The following is a 25,062-nucleotide window of genomic DNA, read 5'->3' as shown; positions in this document are numbered from 1 at the left end:
AGTCTTCATTCTCAGAGAAGCTGTGCATGATGATAGTCCTTTGCTGCTTTCGTTTAACAAGTGGTGAGTGTTCAGGACTTCAGAGAACTGACCCTGGATAATAAATGTTTTGAAAGGTTTAAGCTTGCAGAATTAGGTGACAAATTTGCCCTTCCAGTTGTGAGCTGAGAGTTTAAATGCAGGTCAGATCAAACAGAAGAAATGCTTTGTCAACTCAGTGCCATATTACATGAGTGGGAGGTCACTGTACCAAACCTGACAGCATTCAATATGGATTAGTAATCTGTAACAAGTCACATTGTGGTAGAAAATAAACACATTTATCTTGGGTGCAGCTAGCAATGGATAATATCATTTCAAGATCACAAAGGTAAACCCTACCCTCAATCTGACCGATGCTGTAATAATGACTGCATATTGTTATTATTTTAATATAGACAATAGCTGGGGCAAATATTCTGATAACTAACCCTCCATTTCCAAATGAGGAGAAACATTCTCCAGAAACTGTCAAGTTTTAGGGTAACGTGTAATGTGAATTCAAACATTTAACTCGATATAAGATAAATCTGAATATTTACGACTATCACTGTTTTTACTCCTGATTTCCAGCATTTACTTTTTTATTTGGTAAGGGGGAGGCAATGGTCTAATGGCACTATCACTAGACTGTTAATGTAGAGACCCGGGGAATGTCCTGGGGGCACAGGTTCAAATGTCTACCATTGAACCAAAAGCTTTTAACATGTGAAATGTATCATCCAATCATGCTTTCTCCAGTTGCTGTTTTGTAATGCCACTGAAATGCAGAGTTTGGAAGGCAACTGCATTGAACCCTCTTCAGTTTAATGTGTTAGACCTGCCAGTTGTTGAATGTTGGGCAACAGAGCCCTATACAGGGGGTACAATTTGTGTCTACATTCATTGTTTTGGATAGTAGATCCAGTGACATGAATTGTACCCCCTACATAGAGCTCTGTTGCCCAACATTCGACAACCAGCAGATCTAACACATTAAATTGAAGAGCGTTCAATGCGACTGCCTTCCAAACTATGCATTTCAGTGGCATTACAAAAGAGCAGCTGGAGAAAGCATTATTGGATGATATATTTCACATGTTAAAAGCTTTTGGTTCCATGATAGATTTCTGGTTACTTATCAGCATAGGACACCAAGTAAAATACAACAATCTGAAATATAAATGGCCTGGAAGTTGAAAAATGGACCATTTCCAATAGAGCATCTTCATGGTGGAATTGCTGCTCCATGTGTGAGGGCTGACCCACTGGTTCTCATTCTACTGCTCATTTACATAAAATAATACATCAGATCTCCTTTTTAAAAGCAAAACAATAATTAACTTCCCATTTTAGAGGCTGACAATAAGTGACAATTAAAGTAGATTTTAAGGTAAGGGCTAGTTTTCCCAGCTATAAAAAAGCTTGGGTTTTATTTTTGCGTGATTTTGGATTGACATCTTGTTATAGAAGTTTAGCAACACAGGAAAGGCCAACAGTGGTGAAATAAATTGATAATTGGCCCACAGAATCGAATATTGCCCAGATGAATCAAGCTTTTAGAATAAACATTTTTTCAGGGCAGGTTACATAATTACAAAAAATTTGGGAAAGGTCCAATTTTTAAGTTATTTCTTGACTTTTATAACACAACATTTTGTAAGAATTATTGATTTCCAGTTATTAGTTATGAATCCCCCAGTGATTTTCTATAATTAGCATTTAATTTGTTAAAATATAGAGAATACTAGGAAATTTAATTTTACATTACCTGCTGCAGGCAAGTTATGTTTTGTATAATTGTGATTGTGCTTTAGTACTGCTTTGAGTACTTGAGTAAAGACTCCATCCCATTCTCTCAGTTCCTCCATTTCCGTCGCATATGTTCAGATGAAGCCAACTTCGACAAGGGAGCCTCCAAAATGTCCACATTCTTCCTCAACCGAGGATTCCCCAGCTCTCTTGTTGACAGGGCCCTCAGTCGGGTCTGACCCAACTCCCACACTTCTGTCTTCGCCGCTTCTGTTCCCTCCTACAACAGGGATAGGGTTCCCCTTATCCTCACCTACCATCCCACCAGCATCCACATCCAGAAGATTGTCAGACACCACTTCTGCCACCTCCAGAAAGATGCCACCACCAGACACATATTCCCCTCCCCTCCTTTGTCCGCCTTCCACAGAGACCTTTCCCCCCAGGATACCCTGGCCCATACCTCCTTCACCCCCAACACCACCTCACAGCCCTATGGCACCTTCCCCGTCGCAGGCGAAGGTGCAACACCTGCCCATTTACCTCCTCCCTCTCCATTATCCAAGGGCCCAAACATACCTTCCAGGTGAAACACTTCACCTGCACTTCCAAGAATCTAGTCTACTGCATTTGCTGCTCACAATGTGGTCTCCTCTGCATTGGGGAAATGAAGCGTAGACTTGGCGACCACTTCGCAGAACACCTATGTTCTGCTCGCAAAAAAGACCCTGACCTACCTCTTGCTTGCCACTTCAGTGCACTACCCTGCTCCCTGGCCAACATCTCTGTTTCCGGCTTGCTACAGTGTTCCTATGAAGCCCAGCGCAAGCTGGAGGAACAACATCTCATTTTCTGCTTGGGGACCCTGCAGCCCGCCAGACTCAATATTGAGTTCAGTAATTTTAGGGCCTAAACTCCCCTGTGTCCCAGCCCCCCACCCCACACACCAGGCCTTGTTACCACATAGCCTGCCACTACACCATTGTCTGCCCAACAGTCTTTCTCTGTCTTTGGGCTCTATCTTAGGTTTACTCCCCACCCCACCCACCTCCCTACTTTCTGCATATAAACTGATGTTTTCCCAGTCACCATCAGTTCTGAGGAAGGGTCACACATCCTGAAACATGAACTCTGGTTTCTCCTCCACAGATGCTGCCAGACCTGCTGAGCTTTTCCAGTAACTTTGTTTTTGTTCCTGAGTACTGCTTTTGTTTTACTTATTCTCAATAACAATGTAAAAGGACCTCTGACCACTGCTGATTTTCAAGTTTTCCCTTTTGTCAAATTTTGCTTGATTAACACATCCATAGACTTCACTGAACCTGGATTCAAAGAAAAATAATAGTATAACAAAAAGTGTATTGATGTGACATTGCTTCTGTAATGCTCTAAGTTACCAGCAAGATTTTTGCTGGCTCCATTGAGTGAAACTAGGATGTTAGTGCCATGAAAATTATAGGGAAGGACATATAGTTACCTGCTGCTACTTTGAGCTGGCTGCTAACTTATTTAAAAAAGCCCAAATGTTTCAGATGGTAGGATGTTTTGATAAGGAAGTTGAGGTCCTATGTATGTAATGTCCATTGCTACTTGCGAGCCAACTGATCTGAAATGCATTGTAACTCTCTGTCCACCATTCCCAGTTGTTCAAGGGAAGTGGACTAAAGATGTAGGGTTTTTTTTTTGCTCTTAGGTTTGCAGGGCAAAGGGGACATTACTGTTTCTGTGTCAGCCACTGCTGCCTTTGATCTCTGACTCCTTTGAAATCGACATCGCCTACTAGACTTGAAGATGCCTGATATTGTGTTGATCTGGTATTGAAAAGTTACACTTTAGCACCTGTCACCTCAGCTTGGCATGACAGCAAAATGACTCGCTGTGCTGGCGGAGAGACAATAGTTCAAATCTGACCCATTATGTTCTCCCCTTTCTCGTGAAACATCAAAATCAGATCGAAGGACCAAATGCCTCCAGATTAACCCTAGTCCACTTGAATCTTTGCTTGCACAGTCTCAAATTATGTCTTAAACATTAACCAGTCTGTTTTCTCCACAGATGTTGACTAACTTGAGTCTTTCTACTGTTTTTGATGGTAGTTAATTAGTTAGTTGTTGTGTAATGTTTGTTTGTGTGTGGGGAAGAAAGCTTACATTTTAACATTGTTTTAAATTAAAATAACGATGGAAAACTTAACTGGTATACAGGAAAAAAGCAAGACAAAAATGCCACTTTTATCAGAGATTTAACAGAATGGTTCGGTTTTTACAGTTAGTGTCAAAGGGACAAAGACACTGAAGAAAATAGCCCTCAAAAGTTTAGCAAACTCTGCAGCACGAACTTGCTTTTTCATTATCAATGTCAGTTTGATGCTTTCGATAGAAAATTTGTAACTTCCAGCATCGAAGGCATGCTAATCGACTAATCAATATATTTTCACAGATAGCAAAGTGGATGTAAAAAAGCAGGATGTACAAATGACTTTTAAATCATTGGACAGAACGCAAATTAAATCTTTGGACTTAGAAAATTAAAGATGAAATGTAAACATCAGACCTTTAGAGCACATTTACAGAATATTTAAAATTTACAATGTTTACATGTTGGTGTAGGAAAATAAAAGTTCATACTTATGAATTTTATTTTTCAGGGCCATAAGGTTGTTCAGGAGAAATTATGAGTTTGTGCACTGTTTAAAAACAGCTACTTCTGTTTGAACAAGGGTTAACTTAATAATTGCTCTTTCCAGCTATAATAATGTGCAAATAGTTGAAATTCATAATAAAGCAATTCATTTAATTGACTATGTGTGCAAAGATTGCAAAAGTACATATTGTAACCGATTCTTAAATTTTGGTGTTTAACTGTGCATGTCCTGACCTCAGAAATTGCCATCGGTTTTGCTCAGTAGTAATGGTGGAGACTGGGAGCCTCACTGTTATTGCTGCCACAAATTCCAAATCAATGCCAGAATTGCTCTGACATCCTATTAGTACATCTTTGTTTTAAATGTTGATAAGAATTGCACAAACATTGTCTCAATAACTTTCGATTAATTGTTAACTTTAAAGTATTGACTTTTTATAGCTCTAGGGCACTCTGTTGCATATTAATTCATGATACATCCAGAGACTGTTGATTAGTTGCATTAATTTACCCTGTCTCTTGTCCAAAAGCCTAGACGATCTACTAAGATGTGGAGTGACATTTGCTGCCAATATGGTTGTGGTAGACAAAGAAAGCACAATGAGTGCTGAGGAAGATTACATGGCAGATGCCAAAACAATTGTAAATGTGCAAACGCTATTTAGGTGAGTGTTACATCAGTACATAAAAGGTTGTAGTCTTAACTTTTAATGGTAGTATTGTGAAGTACCTAAGCCTTTTAACATTCAAAGCAACAGCCCATTATTTGCTCACTATAGATGCCCTGGTACCAAAATAGACTGAAAAAACTCCAAATCCTCAGAAACCAAATAACACAATAAAGGTTCTGGAGGTGCACAGAGGTTATGTTACAATCTAAAATAGAAAAAGATGGGTTAAAGTTTCAGGTTGACTCTTCAGCTACTACCTGACTTGCTCGGCGATTTTGTTCTGTTTTCAGTTCAATGGTACAATAAGTTTAATTCTACACTAATAATTGTATTTAATGCACATTTGCAGCAAATATGAAATTTGTTATCACTAATATGAAATCAATTAAAGCAAATTTCGGGTTGAATGGGAAGAGGATCAGATCAATAAATATGTTTGGATAATAAAAAAAATCAATTTGAGCTGATATTGAGTATGAAGTACTGCTTTCTGCTAAAATTGCCATCCTATTTGAATGTTGTCCATTGTGTGATTCTGTCACTTGGACATTAGATGCTTTTTCAGTGTACCCTAAAAGTTAACAGTTTATTACTGGGCAAATTCTGCAGCAGAACCCTAGCCCTCGTTCACACAATGGTATTCCTGCTGACTGGTATCTTTTCTCTAACCCAGGAGTTTTGGCATGTTAATCTATGTAATGATTGTTCAGAGATAACAATATGGGCAGCATGAATTACAACTATTAGTTTCAGCTAACAATTTTGATGAGATTACTTTGAAGATTTGCCTCTAGATGCAATACATTAGCCTACAACATAGCAATCACTACAATGATTAATCAAGATCGGATCTAAATTGTTATTGATGGAAAAGATTCTGCAAAGATTTGTACCACTGTTTAATTGCTACCAGTGAATGGATGCAAAGCATTTTTGGGTGTACGGTGATGTAGTTTGGCAGTGTAACTTGGCAACATTTCTCAGTTTGATTCTTGAATATACCAAAGTCTTTCATTCTAGGAGGCTGTCCCATTGGTTCAATGTTATACTCTGTGCAGTGCAATGTCACTGCAAATCTGTTCCTTTTAACAGCCTCATTTCATTAAATTGATGTTTCTGGTAGTTAAATTTTATTTTTTGATGGGTTCCAATTGAGGCAAATACTAACATTCATTAAATTTTAAAATAATCTACGCACGGAGAAGAATTTTGGAGATCTAGAGACTTTGTACAGTGAGGTGTGTAGAAGTGGAGCCAGGTCGTGGGGATAGCTGGAGTTCTTGTTACCCTCCATTCTACCAGCGGTGGTGAACGTGGAGACTGATTCTCCCTCTAGAGACCAGCTCTGCAGGTCCAATTAACGGGTTGATTCGTCCAGTTTGGGAGGTGAGCCAGCTCAATTGGCCAGATGGCTGATTTGTGATGCGCAGTGATGCCAGCAGTGTGGCTTAGATTCCCATACCGGCTGAGGTTGTGATGAGGCCTGGTGACCATCAGGTTAAACCACCACCAGTCAACTCTCTTTGATGAGGGAGAGGCCCTGTGGTCCTCTGGGACAGTGGAGACTTTACTTTGCCTGTCCACCGCTGGCATTTTACCATTGCTGGCCAAGCCCTCCACCATATAGACAGACCAGCTGGTGAAATTTTCCAGCTTTCCTTTGGCTTCTGGTTGGTGGCATGAGGGTGGGGAGCTATGCGCCCTTTGCTCCTCCTCAGTGAAGACTCTGTGTGGTTCACAGAGGGTCCATCCAGATGAAATGCATGCCACCCCATCCCCGCCACCTTTAAAAGTTATTGCTTTCATGAACTACTACCCCAGATCCCAAGGCACCCGATCCCACTTAGCTTGTCTGCAAGCACAACTTACACCAGTGTTCGTTTTGGTAATATACAGTCTTGGCAATGACCACTGTTCTCAGTGGCACTGCTGGGACTAAGGAGTAGCAGCTCCCGGAGGCATGCACCCAACCTGTAAAGTGATGGAGGTCCCAATATCTGCTTGTGAACTGCACAATGGACACCAAGTCCACCTGGTCTTCTGCCAAGTGGCCAGTGCAGCTTTCCCCATGCCTCAGGCTCATTGTTTGCCCAGAAGATTGAGCTCGCTGCTTGCACGTGCAGAGTTGCAGAGCGACATTGATAATTTCCTGGATGATTGCGAATGGGACAAGTGGATTGCCTTTTTCTTGACGCAGAAGTTGAGAATGGAAATTTCATTTTCAAGCATTCACTTTTCATTATGCTACTAATCTGCCTAATGACAGGTTTGTGGATGAGTATTGGGATTAGTATTGGATTCCTCCAGGAAAAATATGGCACAGACAAAATAACATCCTCCCTATAAGCCCCTTCAGTTCAATTATGTACAAATCTATCAAAATGATTGATTATTTCATATACGTCTCTCTGCAAATATGGAAGGCCCTCTCCTGCCTATGCCTGAGCCTGAGCAGGAGCCTGGTCTCTGCCAGTCCTTCAAATGCAAGTAGCCTGGACCATTATTTCATCAGCGGTTGTGGAGCTCACGCAGTGAGACCCTTGCTGGATTGTGGTCCCACACTTTCTATACTCAAGTTCCAACTGAGGTGTCAGTATCTGAGCTGGGGATGGGGGTATTGTAAGAGGCAGCCTTTCCAAAGTTTCCTCTGCTGCCTCAATGCTTTCTTACTCAGAGGCTGTGAGGCACCTACTGACGCAGCAGCCCATGTCTCTGCTGGGATCATGGGGCATCCCGTTGGCATCTGTAAGAAATGAGTGCGAGAAGCTGCCATGATCAGTGGCTGGACGCTGATAAAATGTTAACGTGAGCATCGCAGCAGAGTGAATGAAGTGTAGCAGTTAGTAGGTTGGCAGAACATGAATGTTTTCGCATCCCCACAGGAAGTAATTGAGATCTTATAATGTGAGGAGCAGGATTTTCTCCTTATTGGGTCCAGAGCGTACTGTCTGGTGATTCTCCACCCTGTATCCCTCTGGTGTATTTTGAAATATCTTCTACTGGAATGAGAGATAGGGAGGAATTAAGTGAAGTGAAAACTGTTGACACAGCTGGTTCAGGTGGTCTTAGTGGTGAGTTGATCTGAGGGACAACGCAGTCTGGCACTAGGTCAAATTGAGATATCTGGTTGGCATGGATGAGTTCTATGACTCTGAGTGAGTAGGCAGTGCAGATACCATGCAGTATTCGCGGCATTGTTGGGTGGGAATGAGGTGAAATAGAGGCAAGTGAGGGAAGATGCTGCCTGTAATAATGAAATTGGCAGAGCATGAACCTGGGTGGGAGGTGGGAACAGTGGTAGAGATAGAGTAAGGGTGACATAGCACAGGGAAGAGTGTGGCACTTACCCCAGTGGAGCAGCGAAGGTCAGTGACCTCCTTGGGGCACAGCTGACCATTCCTCCAGAGCATGGCCACAACACCAACCTCGTGGGCAATCTCCAAACAGGCTGTCAGAGCATGGCTTTCTTTGCTGGTCCTCCCAGCAAGAGGGCACCCTTTCTCTGCATCACTCCATCCACCAGACACGATCAAGTCACTACATTGGGTAGAATTTCTGCTTCCCTGGTGCAGTGTGAGAAAGGTGGGAAAATATGGACAGAATGTAAAATTCAGAGTCTCAACATTGAGAAAAATTGTTGCAATTTTCCCCTTAAGCTTTAAATACCCTTTCAGATTCTCACCATTTAGTGGTGACTGTCTTATTTCCATGCATTTGAATTTCATTAAGTCCACCACTTACCATACTTATAGGGCATAGATATACGCTTAGAGAGTATGGAGCTGAATATCGGCCTGGGAGATATAGAACTGTGCATGTTGCTGCAACCTGGATAATAGCAGTTCACCACTACTGACTGTTTTATGTTATCTGCCCAGCACAATCCCTGTGCTAATATGTTTCGTGATTCAGTTTAGCTGAAAGTCAGTGATAAGAAAGCTACCATCTTGGAGAACTGTACATTGTTGGTATATCTCCGTGGCTTCTCAGGAAAGTCTTTACATGGTGAATAATTTCTCCTTAAAGCTTAATTACATCTAATTTATTTGGTCCATATTAGATTAGATTAGATTACCTACAGTGTGGAAACAGGCCCTTTGGTCCAACAAGTCCACACTGCCCATTGGAACAGCCAACCCAGACCCATCCCCCTATAACCCACACACCTCTGAACACCACGGGCAATTTAGCGTGGCCAATCCACCTAGTCTGCACATCTTTGGACTGTGGGAGGAAACCGGACCACCTGGAGGAAACCCATGCAGACACAGGGAGAATGTGCAAACTCCACACAGACAGTTACCCCTAGGCTGGAATCAAACCCCAGTCTCTGGCGCTGTGAGGCTGCAGTGCTAACCACTGAGCCACCGTGCTGCCTAAATATCCGATATTTATTTAGTGCCCTGCTTCATTCAGATAGAGACTAAGAGATTAGAAGTGAAAGAACACAAAGATGTCGCTAAACCATAGATCCACATCTGTACCTTCTCTCGTAAGACAACCCCACCCAATGTTTCGTATGTTCACCATAAATCCCTCTTCAGGAGTAAACTCAAGTTGTATCTTCAACCTTCTAAAATGGAATCAATACTGTAGAAACATGGGTTCAATTCCCACACTGGTTGAGGTTACCATTGAAGGATTCGCCTTCTCAACCTCTTCCCCATACCTGAGGTATGCCTCAGATTAAACCAGCACCTGTTGCTTCTTCAATGATTGAGTAACATTATGGTCTGTTAAAACTATGGTAACCTTACCTTTTATTGTAGAGCCATTTTTGCATAACTATTTCAACAATTAAAAAATCCCTTACGTCTTACAGGATTTCCTTTTTCACTTTCACTTGTTTTTACCATCTGTTTCTGATTAATATGATTATTGATCTGGTTATGCAAGCTTAGTAGTTCTTTATAACAAACTATGGAGCTGGATGAACACAGCAGGCCAAGCAGCATCTTAGGAGCACAAAAGCTGACGTTTCGGGCCTAAACCCTTCATCAGAAAAGGGGGATGGGGAAAGGATTCTGAAATAAATAGGGAGAGAGGGGGAGGTGGACCGAAAATGCATAGAGGAGAAAATAGGTGGAGAGGAGAGTATGAGTCGGGAGGGAGGGAGGGGATAGGTCAGTCCGGGGAGGACGGAGAGGTCAAGGGGGCGGGGTGAGGTTAGTAGGTAGGAAATGGAGGTGTGGCTTGAGGTGGGAGGAGGGGATAGGTGAGAGGAGGAACAGGTTAGGGAGGTGGGGACGAGCTAGGCTGGTTTTGGGGTGCAGCTGGTGGAGGGGAGATTTTGAAGCTTGTGAAATCCACATTGATACCGTTGGGCTGCAGGGTTCCCAAGCGGAATATGAGTTGCTGTTCCTGCGACCTACGGGTGGCATCATTATGGCACTGCAGGAGGCCCAGGATGGACATGTCATCTAAGGAATGGGAGGGGGAGTTAAAATGGTTCGCGACAGGGAGGTGCAGTTATTTATTGCGAACCGAGCATAGGTGTTCTGCAAAGCGGTCCCCAAGCCTTCGCTTGGTTTCCCCAATGTAGAGGAAGCCACAACGGGTACAGCGTTAATGTTTCCAGATAGCAAGGAAACACAAGTGTAATTTAACACTCCTGAATGGTTAGATTAAATAAAATTCCAGCTTCAGAAACAGAAAAGGAAAATCATGATAAAAATAAATCTGTTAATAAGAAACAGTACTTAACAGAATTATATTTTCTCCAAATTAAATTGAATAATTTTTGTTATTAACAGGAACTAAACATTTTTCATTGCATCTCCAAAGGGTAGTTTTATTTTTGTTAAATTTGTGCAGCATTTAATACAAATTAGAAAAAGATTTATTTCACTGGATATTTTAATTTATCTCACTGCTAAGGAGAATTACTTTTAATTGTACACTTTTTGTTGCCAAATTGAATTATGTTCTGCCACAGGTCATGTGGAGTCCAAGGCCCTCCTTACTTTGTCCCACTAATGCTTCTCAACCAAAGAATGAGAAAAGCATTCAATGTGCTAAATGCAGATTTTATGTTTCCCAAATGCTATATTCTTCTGATTTATGTGAGAAAAAAGCATGGCAATTACTGCAGGGCTTGGCAGATTGTATACAGTGCTTTAAGATGAGTCATTAAGTTGTGACTGATCAAGCTCATTTTACTCATGGCCCTTTAGAGACCATGGACTTTCAGGCCATCTGTCTTAGCATTGTGAAAATCGAGGGGCTTTAATCTTGAAATTCAACATTCAATGCTAAAAGCATCTTAGATTAAAGCACGAAGAGGGTTGGTCCTCAAGACCACCTGTCTATGAGTTTCCTTATCGTGTTTCTAAAAATGACATGTTTTCTTCATTAGCTTCCCCACAATAGCCATCTGCTGCAAGGCAGTACTGCTTAGAAATCCAGCAGATCATCAGAAAATTAAATATTTAACCCATTTTTGATAAATCTATGTGTATATCTGTCTGAATGAGAACAGCCAGTGATTTCAATGAATGTGTTTAATGTGATATGATGTCATCATCCCTACTTCAAGTCATGAGGGAAACTGTTTTTGGCCTGACAGCCTTCCATCATGCAGATGTCCTGAGACCAATTTTACTTCTGTAACTGTACTTTCTTGTTTCTTCTTGTTATCATTAGAGCTTGTTATTCATAAAAAATGCCCTCATTGACAATGCTTTATTCTGGTCCTCAATCCCCTGCAAAAATAGTAATTCGTGTTCAGTTTCTATAAACTTAAAACTTAATTGTTAATAGAATGGAAAAAAAAACACCTGGTTGTACAGTTAATGAAGGACAGTGGCAACATACCTTTCAGTCATTTGCACAAACCTCGATTTTTTCTCCTAACCTTGATGGGGCTGGGGACGAACCCTGAAACATATGCTAAAAATGGAGTGAACTGTTTTCTTGCAATTCTCAATGATATTCATTTACAATCAAGCAACCTTTTATTTGATTACTGGCTCAGTTGAGTTATAAAATAATGTTTAGCTGATTATAAAATAATGTAAGATTGATGATGACATAACATGGTTTATATGAAAGTTTACAATAAATGTATACATAATTATTTTCAAATGAAGACCGCTTTACCATCCGGGACTTTAGCGATTGCTACATTTTTAAAATCCAATCCTTGTATTTTGAGAACAAATATATTACTTAAACACACTGAGTTGCTTTTTCCCCTTTTTTTGTTTGAGACAAAAAACAAGCTTTAATGTACATCTATTGCCTTGATTTTTGTGTGAAGTTGAAACGCGTGTTCTTGATTCATTTATCATAGTGATTGAAACTATGGGGCCCATCTGCCAGCCCCCACCATGTCCCAGTCTGCAAGCTGACCTTTGGGAGTTTGGCAGCCAGCCATAAGAATAAAGTTTCGCTCAGTTCTGAACATTGAACAGCTGCCTGAGTGAAGTAACTGCTGCTTATACAAATGATCTCGCAACTTAAGTGATTAAGATGTGTTGGCAGCCTGTTTGCAATCTCAGCCTCCCATATGATGAGATTGACCTCATACCAGAAGCACTGCTTATAATTTTTCAATTTTCTGGGTGCTGGAATACTCCCAGCAGTTTGGAAGTTAGAAAATGCAGCAGTGCTATTCAAGAAAAGAGAGATAATGTAAATCAGAAACTGTACACCAGTAGGGCTAGTGTGCCATTGGGAATGTGCTTCTACCTGTTTTTAAGGAAGTCTTAACAAACCACCGAGAAAATCAAATAATCAACTACTGTCAAGGCAATTTGAAATAGCTAAGAAAGCCTCTTAAAAAAGAAAATGCTGTTCGACAAATTTGTGGGAATTTTTAAGAATGTGTCTGAGAGGACAGGTAAAGTGGATTTCCAAAAGGAGTTCACTACTGTGCCACACAAAAGTGTAATACAAAAACAAAGGACTCATGGAATTAGAGGTCACACATTAGCATGCAGAGAGGATTAGTTAATCAACATGAAGAATAGGGATACATGGGACATTTTCATGAAGGCAGTCTTTAATAATTAAAGTGTGTCACAGCTGTAGTGCTTTAAAAATTGCACTGTATGTTTTGTCCACTTAAGGCTGCCGTATCCATATACCAGTAGAAAGATTCCAGAATGAAGGAGCCCATGTTTTAATAAGCTGTGTAGTTCTGATTCTGAATGCTTCCTGCTAGATCTTAAAGTTACTCCCTAAAGCGGCAAAACAGGGATGGGTGTTCGGGCTTCTGCCATTTCCAAGTCACACCTGATCCAGAGTTGTTATGACAGTACTTCTCAACAGGTTGATTTAAAAAATATAGGGTAAATTAAAATAAAAATTGCAAACAACACCGCAGGCCTTGCCAGGGAGACAGAGGGTAAGGTATCTCAGTTTGTGTGTGGGGAAGAACTGCAAGCTGCTGAGCAGAGTGTTTGAGGCTGCAAAGACATATAGACAAGTTAAGTGAGTGAGTGAGTGACAAGGTGGCAGAGGGAATATATTGTGGTGAAGTGTAGGATGATTATTCATGAGAGTAAAAATAGGGAAACAGAATGTTTTGAAAAGGCACAAAATTTGATTTTCCGTGACATTAGCGTGCAGGTGCAGCAAACAATTAGGAAGGGAAATTGCTTCCTGACCTTTTTTTGCAATGGGTTTAAAATTTTTTAAGATATTGTTCATGGGATTTGGACAAGACTGGCTCGGCTGATTTTTATTACTCAGCTCTAATTGCCCTGGACAAGGTTGTGGTGAGCTGCTTACTTAAACTGCTGTAAGCCTTGCAGTGTCAGGACACCCACAATGCTGTTGGGAAGGGAGTTTGATCTGGTAACAGTGAAGGATTGGTAATACAGTTCTGAGTCATAATGGTGTGTGCCGTAGAGGAGAACCTGCAGGCTGTGGTATTTCCGATCATCCACTAATGTTGTTCCTTTTCGTGGTAGATGTTGAAGGTTTGGAAGATACTATCGAATGAGCCTTGGTGAGCTACTGCAATGCATCTTGTAGATGGTGCATGCTGCAGTCGATGAGAGTGAATGATATGGGTGATGAATGGGTGCTCATAAAGCAGGCTGGAGTTGAGATCCGTGACCTCCAATCACCACAGTCATCTTCCCTTGTGCTATGTATGACCCCAACTAGCAGTGAACTTCCCCCTTGATTCCCGTTGACTCCTGTTTTACTAGAACTCCTTGAAGACACACCTGGTGAAATGCTGCCTTGATGCCAAGGGTAGTCACTGCAAACTCACCTCTGGAGTTCAGCTCTTTGGATTATATTTGGACCAAGGCTGTGATGAAATCAGGAGCCAAATGGCCCTGGCATTTCAGACTAATGTCTTAAACGAGCAGGTTGTCTTTTGAGGAAAGATTGGACAGGCCAGACTTTTATCCATCAGAGATTAGATGAATGAGAGGTTACATAATTGAAACATATAAAATGCTGAGGGATTGTGCAAATGCAGGTGTTTCCTTGTACTGTAGAATCACCAACTGGGGTTTACTGTTTAAAAATCAGGAGATATCCATTTTAAAACAGAGATGCCATAAGAAAGATTAATCATCATCCCGAGTCTTTGAAACTCTGCTTGAAAAGATGATGGAGGGTTGGTCTTTCAGTATTTTTAAGGGTAGAGGTGGATAGGCTCTTATTCAGCAAGGAGCTGAAATGTTATCAGCATGCTGTGAGAATAGAGGCTTGAGGTTACAATCAGAACAGCTATGATTTATTGAATAGCAGAACAGGCTCAAGGGGCAGTATGGCCTATTCTGGCTCCTTGTTTATGTTGTGACCAAACTGAGTGCCAGTGAGAAAATTATTCCTTTGCAAGTCTGTTTGATAATACTATTGATGACTCATTACATTAGTTTGTTGATGGTCAAGAGGAGACTGACAGGGCGATAATTGACTGGGTTAAATTTATTGGGCTTTATCTGGCAACGCAGACCTGGGCAATTTTCCACAATGACTGGCGAATACCTGGAATGGTAGCTGTACTGAAATAGGATGGCTACGATATGGTTAGCTCTGAGCACAAGTCTTTAGCATTATTGCTGGAATATAGTCAGAACCCACAATCTTTGAAGTATCCAGTGTATTCAACCACTCAATCTTGAGATCTTGATCAATTAGGTCAATGGCTGAGGAAATTTAATTTGGATAAATTTGATGTATTGCATTTTGGTAAAACACACAAAGGCAGGTCTTGTAAAAGCAGGGCATTGGGTAGTGTTGTAGAATAGAGGGACTTAGGAGTTCAGGTACATAATTCTTTGAAGTTTGCATCACATGTAGAAAAGGTGGTTAAAAAGGCATATAGCACGCTTGCCTTCGTTGTTCAGACCTTTGAGTATAGAAGTTGGGACGTCATGTTGAGGTTATTCGGGACGTTGGTGAGGCCTCTTCTGGAGTACTGTGTGCAGTTCTGGTCGCCCTGTCATAGGAAGGATCTTGTTAAGCTTGAGAGAGTTCAGAAAAGATTTACCAGGATATTGCTGGGCATGGAGGGTTTGAGCTATAAGGAGAGACTGGGTAGGCTGGAACTTCTTTCACTGGAGCATAGGAGATTGAGGCATGACTTTATAGAAGCTTATTAAATCATGAAGGGTATAGAGAATGGGGATTTCAAGACTAGGGAACATAATTTTAAGGTGAGAGGAGAAAGATTTTAAAAAGACATGAGGGGAACCTTTTTACACAGAGGGTGGTTCATGTGTGGAATCAACTTCCAGATCATGTGATTGATGGGGGTACAGTTACAGTGTTTAAAAGACATTTGGATAAGTGCAGGAATAAGAAAAGGAGGGATATGGGCCAGGTGCAGGCAGGTAGGACTAGTTTAGTTGGGGGTTATGGTCAGCATGGTCTGGTCGCACCAAAGTGTCTGTTTCCATGCTGTAGGACTCAAGTGACTCTATTTCACGAAATCCCGTGGAACAAATCAAGTTGGGTTCAATACCAATATCTGTGATGCTGGGCAACTCAGGAGAAGGACAAAAATAAACAGTGATGGTACAGAGTTTTGTTGAGCTAATGCCTGGCATAACTTATGTTGTTTTAGTTTGACAATTAAGTAAGGATGTACCCGTGCACTGGATGCTCACAAGATTAGTTGTTGCGTTTACAGGGTTGTGCCCAGAATAGAGTCTTGGTACATTTAGCTTACAATATTCAAAATTTAGAAGAATAAGACATGATTTTCACTTCTTCACGGGATCTAGAGCATGGAGAAACACCATTAGCATAATGGTTGACCATTTCAGACTAAGTTGAGGGGAAATGTTTTCACTCAAAGGTTTATGAAACTTCGGAATTCTGTACCCTGAAGCTGTGGGTGCTCTATTGCTGAATAGAATCACTAATATGGCCTATTCTCACCTCCAAAGCATTACCATTTCTATCTCCACCTCAGTTTATTTGCTGCTGAAGCCCTTCTCCATGCTTCTCTTACCTCAATTCTTGATGACTCCCAGCCTCCCATCTTACACCCTCCATAAACTCAGGCTCATCTAGACTTCTGACAGTCATATCCTACTTCTCATTAAGTTCTATTCATCCATTACTTCCATGCTCACTTAATAATATTGTTCCTGATCTGTCCAATGCTTAAATCTTAAAATTCTTATCCTTGTGTTTGAGTTGCTTCATAGCCCTGCCTTTCCTTACCTCTTGTTACAAATAGTGAGGGAGCATGGAATAATTTCCCTCAATTACCCATCTCACTATTTGTAGCATGATATAGTTTCAAGAAGGAATTTAACCTCCTGAGTGCTGTGACTCTTATGAATGGACACAAAAGTGTATTTTTGGAGTGTTAAATCGAAATAAATGATAAGGGCTTAATTGCAACCAACTTCTTATTTGTAGATGCACACAAATGGGTCATAAACACCAGAAAGGCAGATAGTTGTGGTTGTTGGAGATCTGTCATCTCAATTCCAGGACATCTCTGTCGGAGTTCTTCAAGATAGTGTCCTTGGCCCAACCATCTTTAGCTGCTTTGTCAATGACCTTCCCTCTAACATAAGGCCAGAAGTAGGGATGTTAACTGATTACTGGACAGTGTTCAGCAATGTTTGAGATTAATCACATACTGAAGCAGACCATGTCCAAAAGACCTGGACAATATCAAGGCTTGAGCTGGAAAATTGAAAGTAATATTTGCATCACACAAGTACTAGGCAATGGCCATCTCCAAAAATAATGAGCCTAACCTTTGACATTCAAAGGCATTGCCATAATTGAATTCTCCCACTATCAACATTTTGGATTACCATGGACCAGAATGTGTACCAGATGAGCTCCAGCAAGTGAGGATATGCAGGCAAAAGAAATTAGTCCCACCTTTCTGCCTATACTGGATTATTTTTAACCATTGAATAGGTCATTGGCTACGAATCTTGCACCCTGATTTCACAAAACCTGTCACTGTTTACAGAGCACAAGTCAGTAGTGTAATGGAATATTCCCACCTGTCTGGATGAGTGCAACTCCAACAACACTCAAGAAGCATGACACCATTCAGGACAAAGCAGGCCACTAAATTGGCACCGCATCCACAAATGTTCACTCTCTCCAACATTGATGCTCAGCGGCAGTAGCTTATACCATCTACAAGAAATTCTGAGGACTCCTTTGATGACACCTTCCAAACCCAAGACCTCCGGAACCTAGAAAGATAAGGGCTGGGGACGGATTGAAACAGTGTTGCCTACGAAGTCCCTTCCAAGTCACATACCATCCAGACTTGTTACTCTACCACTTTTCCATCACTGTCGCCGGGTCAAATTCCTAATGCTCCTCCCAAACAACAACTTTGATGCAGCTTCTCCAATTTGACGAGTTAAAGAAGACAGGTCACCCACTTCTCAAGAACTATTAGAGACGAGCATAACTCCTGAATGTATGAAAAGAGCATATCCATAAGGGAAGATAATTTCTGAAGATTCAGCATGCATAGATATCTTTAGGAGGAGTCCTGAAGGCACTATTATTGTGATCCTTCAAGATTGAAGGTGGAAACATTGCATCCCTGAATATTCTTTCCGTTTGCTTTTTGGAACTTTCTGCTGTTGAGTTCACAATGGCTTATTATGTACATCAGTCGGTTTGCAGCTTTGGTTCAGTTGAAGCTGTACATGAGCTCTTGTATTGATATGCTGGCAAAAATAAGTTAGAAATCATTTGACGCCAGGTTATTGCCCAACAGGTTTATTTGAAAACACAAGCTTTTGCAGCATTGCTCCTTCTTCAGGTGTTAGTGAGGTAGTACCAGACACAGAATTTATAAGAAAAAAATCCTTTATTTTGCTCTGTTAGGGTGACACGGTGGCTCAGTGGTTAGCACTGCAGCCTCACGGCGCCAGGGACCCAGGTTCAATTCCAGTCTCGGGTGACTGTCTGTGTGGAGTTTGCACATTCTCCCTGTGTCTGCGTGGGTTTCCTTCGGGTGCTCCGGTTTCCTCCCACAGTGCAAAGATGTGCAGGCTAGGTGGATTGGACATGCTAAATTGCCTGTAGTGTTCAGGGGTCTGTAGGTTATAGGGGGATGGGCCTGGGTGGGATGCTGCAAAGGGGCGGTGTGGACTTGTTGGGCTGAAGGGCCTGTTTCCATACTGTAGGGAATCTAATCTTAAAAAAAAATCAAAGGGTCACACCACTTATGAGGATGTATTAAACAAACCTAAGATGCTGTTAAATTTTTAATCAGTTAGAAGGTTTTAATTGATTAATATGTATATGCAAATACCCAAATTCCTTTCAAGTCACTGCCCTGAGAGAATTAAGGCTTGTATCAACATAAAGAAGAGGTGACATTTTAGGTCAGATGAATGTTAGGCATGAGGACTTGTTTAGAATCTGTTTTTGTTTTGCTTTTGAGTTAATCTCATTTTATTTCTAAGGTAGGAATTACAAAATGCCACAATGACTGACTGTCTATAAATTATGTACATTTCGAAAAAAAATAGAATGTATCTGTGTGTGTGTGTGTGTGTGTGTGAGAGAGAGAGAGAGAGAGACATTCAGCATCGAATTGTCGGATAAATGTCCTCCAAGATGAACTTCAGGAACAACACAGAGTGACCAAACAGGGGCTAATAGCCAAGTATGGTACTCATAAGGACAACACACACACACACACACACACACACACACACCACTCTCTCTCTTCCCCCTCCCTACACACACACACACACTCTCACTTTCTCTTCCCCACATACGTGTGCGCACACACAGTCTCCCATACACACAGACACATTCACTCTCTCTGCCCCACACACACTCTTTCTCCCTCTCTCTCCCCATCTCACACACACACACACACACACACACACACACACACACACACACACACACACACACACACACATGAATCTATGGGGTGAATTTGTACTTGCAGATACATTCTATTCTGAGACTCCAAAAACTTGTGTTTTCAAATACATCTGCTGGACTTTAACCTGGTGCCATGTGATTTCTAACCTTGTCCACCCTAACCGAACACTGGCATCTCCACATCAAAAATAAGTTAATTTGACTTCTCCGCCTATAGTGATTTTTCTTTCATTATGCTCTTCCTTCTTATCGGCTAAGTTGGCTTCCCTTTGGTCCTTATATCCCATACTGACTTTTTCTGGTCTCTTTTGAGAAAATATTTAATGTCTTAGCCAGCTTCTGTCATGTGACCACAGCATTACTGTTTGTTTTTCCACACAAGTATGTTTGTTAGGGGTCAGCTATTCGTCATATGATGGATGATATTTAATATCTTATCAACATTCCAGCTGTAAGTGACCTCCAAAATATCTTTATTCGTAGTCTCGTCTTCATAAGGTCTACACGTTGAAGACCCATTGTCATTTCACATCTCTTCAATTACAAGAGTTGCCCTCCTTGTGCCTTTACCTGTCCGAGTTCTCCACTGGCTGCAGATGTCCAACTTTTAATAGACCGTACTTTAGTTTTGGGTGATGTTATTAAGCAGCTTAAGCCTAGAATGTCTGTCTATAGCTGGCACAAGTCTGGCTTGGCACTGATTAGCAACAGGGAAAGCACTAGCAGAATGGGATGGGTAGGAGGGTTGAGAGAGAAGGTAGCAGGTTTGTGCTCCGTGAAGCTCCTGTCACTCCCCTGGGTCAACCAGTCAGTAACTTACTGGAGGGCACATTACTGGGCAGTTATGACATCCTGCAAGCCCCCTTCCATGCGAACATTCTGAGTTAACACAGCAACAAAGGGAGCTAAAGTAACGTCAGTGTCAGCTTGTGCTGCACCATGCAGACATTGAGTAGCTGCTGCTTATACCTTAATGAGAGCTGCAAGATCAGTTTTCCGGAGCTCCAGGGCGTTTGGGTCACAAAAATGCAAATGCAGTTGATCACCACTTCCATGTAGGAAAGGATCTGGCTAATTGTGAGGCCTCTGCATTAGAACCTGTGTGCGAACTCACCCTCTGGTGAGCAAGTGCCTGTACGGTTCTTGCCCCCAGCTTTTGTTACAGTCTATTGGCGTCTGGTGTCTTATCGCAAGCAGATCACAGACGCATGCAGTGACAGTAACCGAGCTGTTGGCGACAACGGTCCAATCACGTGATTGCTCTTTGTCGTCTTCATCACTTTCTTCTTGTTTTTCTTCCACAGCAGGACAGTTATACTTCTGGGGTAACTGAAAGGGGCAAAAAAGAACGGAAGGGTATCGTTATGGAGCAGGGAGTAGAAAAGCGAGGGTATGTTTCCATCATTTTCATAGAGAATGTCTGATGAGAGCTAAGTGGGACTTAAGAAAGAGGCACAGGTATGAGGATGCTGGCATCCTCAATGGCCCTTCTCATCTGTGGAAGTCAGCTCATTTAGTTTGGCCTCTCCCTCTTGAGGCTAACATCTTCTACTTCCAATTGTGTGCCACCTTGTCTGGCAGGAAAGAAGGTCGTATTTTCCGAGTCTGCTTAGCTGGAAGTTGTCATGGTTGACTAGCTTAATTAAGTGTGAGATCTGTGTTTAGGGCTTGCAGTCTTGAACATGAAGAGAAGCATATATATGGTTGTTTAGATATACATCTTGATTGGCAGCTTATTCATAGGTGAGAAGTGAGAATGTGCTGATTGTCTGAGGTGACTGATGCGACAATAGCTGTGGCATTTGAAGTTGCATTCACTGTCCCTGTATCCTTGTTCTCTCCCTTGCTGTGCCATTTCTCACTGCTTCCGAAGCCTGATTCTCTCCAAGCATGACTCCCACCACATGCTTCCACCACAATACTCTTTCTCTTCAACCGATTTAGGCTAGTTTTAAGAGGCACAGTCATTCACAATATTGACTCTCTGCTGATGAGCATGAGTTACGTGTGCAGCACAATCCCAGCTCTAAGTTTTCAGGAACATTTGTGACTTGGCCCTGAAGAAATGTTTTCAAGAGCTGACATACATATTTTGTGAATCATTTCCCCTCCCGCAAAGACCTGCCATTTTGAATTTCTGTCCAGACCATGGAAAATCAATTCTGAGCATATGGCATAATATGTAGCAATTCCAAGTGTAAGTGGAGATCTAATATGGCAGGTCTCCATGGGAGGGGAATAATTCACTAAATCGAAAACTCTTTCTAAATCTACTTCAATTTTGTCAGTTTTTATAAAAAAAAGAACAAATGAAGAGTACTTCATTCTAAAAGTATTCCCATAGCCTTTCATTCTCCTTCTCAGAAAAGTGTTATCACTATCTATAAGATTGGAAAAATTGATAGGCATTAAACTACTTTGGGTGACTGGATAAACTGTGGTGTCTTTATAGGCGTCATGTAAAGTGCTTCACAAACATATACAAAGTGATTTCTAACTTTTATGGGAAATGGGTTAGAAATTAGCAATATGTGTGAGGGATTTTGTTATACCTAAAGCTGTTATATCCTTTAAAGCTGTTTGAGTCAAGCCACTGTGATAAAATGCTGAAGTGTTTGGAGAAGATTGTTACAAATCCTCCGCAATATGCAAAATAGGAAAATGTAATGATATTGTACAATAAGCATAAAGAAATAATCACAAAATGAGACTTAAAGTATGAAATGATTATAATTGCATAGAGATCCACAGCACAGAACAAGGCCCCTTGACTTATTGAAGTTACAGCGATCAAAAATAACCAGACCTCTATTCTAATGCCATTTTCCAGCATTTGGCCCATACACTGATAATGCATGTGCTTATTTAAATACTTCTTAAATGCTATGAAGGTTTCGGTCTCTACCAACCTTGAATGCAGTAAGTTACAGATTCCTATTTGGCTGTTGTATGGTTCACCTCTTATCAAGAAAATGGAAGGTGAATTTGTTGAAAATTTACAGAGCCAAGGCAGGACAGAGTAAAGAACAAGTGAAGTTCTTTAAAAGCTTAGGTCTGAACACAATGCATTTTTGATTTTTAGTTTTATTTCTCTTCATCCAGTAACTACATCATTGTATTGCTGAAGTTATCTTCTTGAAAACCTTTTGAGAAGTTATAAATGGGACAAGTTATTTCAACTTGTTCTAATGTCACTCGGTCAAATACTTTGATGCATCTTATAATTGCAGAAATCAATCGATAATGTTAATAATAATAATAATAGAGTTGGTATGGGTTCAATTAGTATAAATGCCTTAAAGGAACTCTCTTAACCAAGACTGCTGAGCATAATTCTGCAATGGTTTTGCATGTTGTTATTACACAGTAAACGTCCAAGCCATAAATACTTGACCTGTATTGCACAATTCAGTTGCTTGCTGAATATGTGTGTTCACTGTGAAGTCCAATGAGCAGTATATTTATGCAGTGTATTTGTACTAGTTTTACAAATTTACTGTCAAAACTGCAATGAAGATGAACTTGCGCAACTTACTGGCCCTCATGTTTTATCATATAGCTGTCCCATTGAAAATTGGGCCACAATTAGTTGCCAAAATAATGGCAATAAGGCTAATAGTGCACTCAGGTTTAATAATTCTTATTGCTGAAATGCTGCAGCAACATTAGCTAATGGCAAATGCTGTAATCCAAACTTGCTGTCCAAGATGAGTGGAGCTGGAGGAACACAGCAGACCAGGCAGCATCAGAGGAGCAGTAAAGTTGACGTTTCTGGTCAGAACTCAATTTTTCTGAAGAAGAGTCCCAACCCGAATCATCAATTTTCCTGTTCCTCTGATGCTGCCTGGCCTGCTGTGTTCCTCCAGCTCCACACTGTGTTGTCTAAGACCCCAGTATCAGCAGTCCTTGCTATCTCTGTTCCCAAGATGTGAGTTGCCTTGCGGTTAGCTTTGCGTAAATTACATCTCATCATTGTAAAGAATTGAACAGTGTGAAGGTGCAATATTTGTAAAGTAAATGGAAGCGAACATCAACACAAAGTTCAGTCTTGTTCATTTCAGTCTTTTCCGCCACACACGAAATGAAAATTATTGTCATTCCACCCCGTTGGAACTGAAAGCAATTACAGTTGTGGAGTCTCATAACTTATAGTTTTGTTAGAGATATAAATTTTGCATTTGTGTTTAGTTTCTTTCATTTTTCCCCTCTATTGTTCCCCCTTCTATTTTTCAGTAATTGATTTGATGATGAATTCATCCATTTTATTTCACCATCCATTTCAGTCCTTGCTCTGTTAATTTCACATTAGTTAAGTCTGATTTGTTGAGGAATTTTATGCCACCTCTTTGCCTATTCACTCCTACCTGATGTTCGATTTTCCTCACTTGGCATTATCAGCTCACACCTTCTACAACTTTTGACTCAAAATTTCATTGTAATTGGAGAAAAAGGTCAAGTCTAACAGATGTTACATATTACCTTGCTGCAGCAAATTTTGACAGTGTACGGTGCTCAGTATCTGAAAATTAAAATGAATCAGCTAACTTCAATAAAGCTCTACCAGAGGTCAGAAAGTCTCAAGTGGAAAGAGCTTCAGCTACACATTGCATAATACCATCTGAATTCCTAAATATTCTTGCTTCATCAGCCCTTACCATCTTACAAATATTTGGCATCATAATACTTATTTACCATGGGTTATTGAATTTGAAAGAGATTGCCTTCTTATTTTGTCTGTTTCTGAAAGGGAAAGACTAAGATTTTGACTTGAAGATTTGAATTATATTTTAATTTATGTCATGACAGGTTATTTCATTTTAACATTAGATTGCTGAATTTCCTCATGTCTTTACAACATGAGCAGCATGGTAGCTCAACGGGTTCAATTCCACTCTTGGGCGACTGTCTGTATGGAGTTTGCACATTCTCCTCATGTTTGCGTGGGTTTCCTCAAGGTGCTCCGGTTTCCTCTCACAGTCCAAAGATGTGCAGGCTTGTTGGACTGGCCATGCTAAATTGCCCGTGGTGTTCAGGGATCTGGAGGTTAGATGGGTTATAGGGAGATGAGCCTGGGTGGGATGCTCTGAGGGTCAGTGTGGACTTGTTGGGCCAAAGGGACTGTTTCCACACTGCAGGGATCTTATGAAACAAACTAATTCCTGGAGTATAGAATTTGATTAAGTTGTTTTACATTTCTATCTTTCATGTACAAATTATTGTAACATTTTAGCAGTGTATGGAAGAGCGATGATAATGAAAAATAAACAGATTGTTTACTCAGTCTACAAAATCTCTATGATTTTGATGGCAACAGATAGTATTACTATCTAAATGTAACAATCGCTTTTACCTAGCACTGTAGAATTGACACACGCTTGTTGTAATATCTGTCGAGACGATTAACATGAAAGAATTGAACTCCACAAGTGATGACAACACAAAAACCCAATTAATAATACTTTAATTTTTATATTCAAAATCCACATAAACATGCACCAACAGGTAAAAAATAATCAACAGAAACCATGTTATGCTTCAAAAAGTAAATTAAACACAGGTAGATCTGATGGGTTTACTGGCAGTTCCTCCAAGACACTGGGTACCACGTACAGTCCCATTATCCTTCACAACTCTGGCTTCTGTAAGTGTTCCTTCGGCTCCCTAATGGTTG

The 25,062-nt window shown here is 40.9% G+C and overlaps 1 protein-coding gene across 1 annotated transcript in view; it reads left to right on the top strand.

Moving 5' to 3' along the window:
* kcnt2 (potassium channel, subfamily T, member 2) overlaps positions 1-25,062 on the top strand; it is a 702,110-nt gene that overhangs the window by 445,314 nt on the left and 231,734 nt on the right. Inside the window, exon 25 of the mRNA XM_048538622.2 lies at positions 4,944-5,078. Within this exon, the coding sequence (XP_048394579.1) occupies positions 4,944-5,078 (135 nt within the window). The remainder of the gene's footprint in view (positions 1-4,943; positions 5,079-25,062) is intronic.

Source organism: Stegostoma tigrinum, chromosome 8 (genome assembly GCF_030684315.1).
Source record: "Stegostoma tigrinum isolate sSteTig4 chromosome 8, sSteTig4.hap1, whole genome shotgun sequence".
NCBI classification, from domain to species: Eukaryota; Metazoa; Chordata; class Chondrichthyes; order Orectolobiformes; family Stegostomatidae; genus Stegostoma; species Stegostoma tigrinum.
The sequence above is the reverse complement of the archived record's forward strand: the minus strand, read 5'-3'. Positions and strand labels throughout refer to the sequence as shown.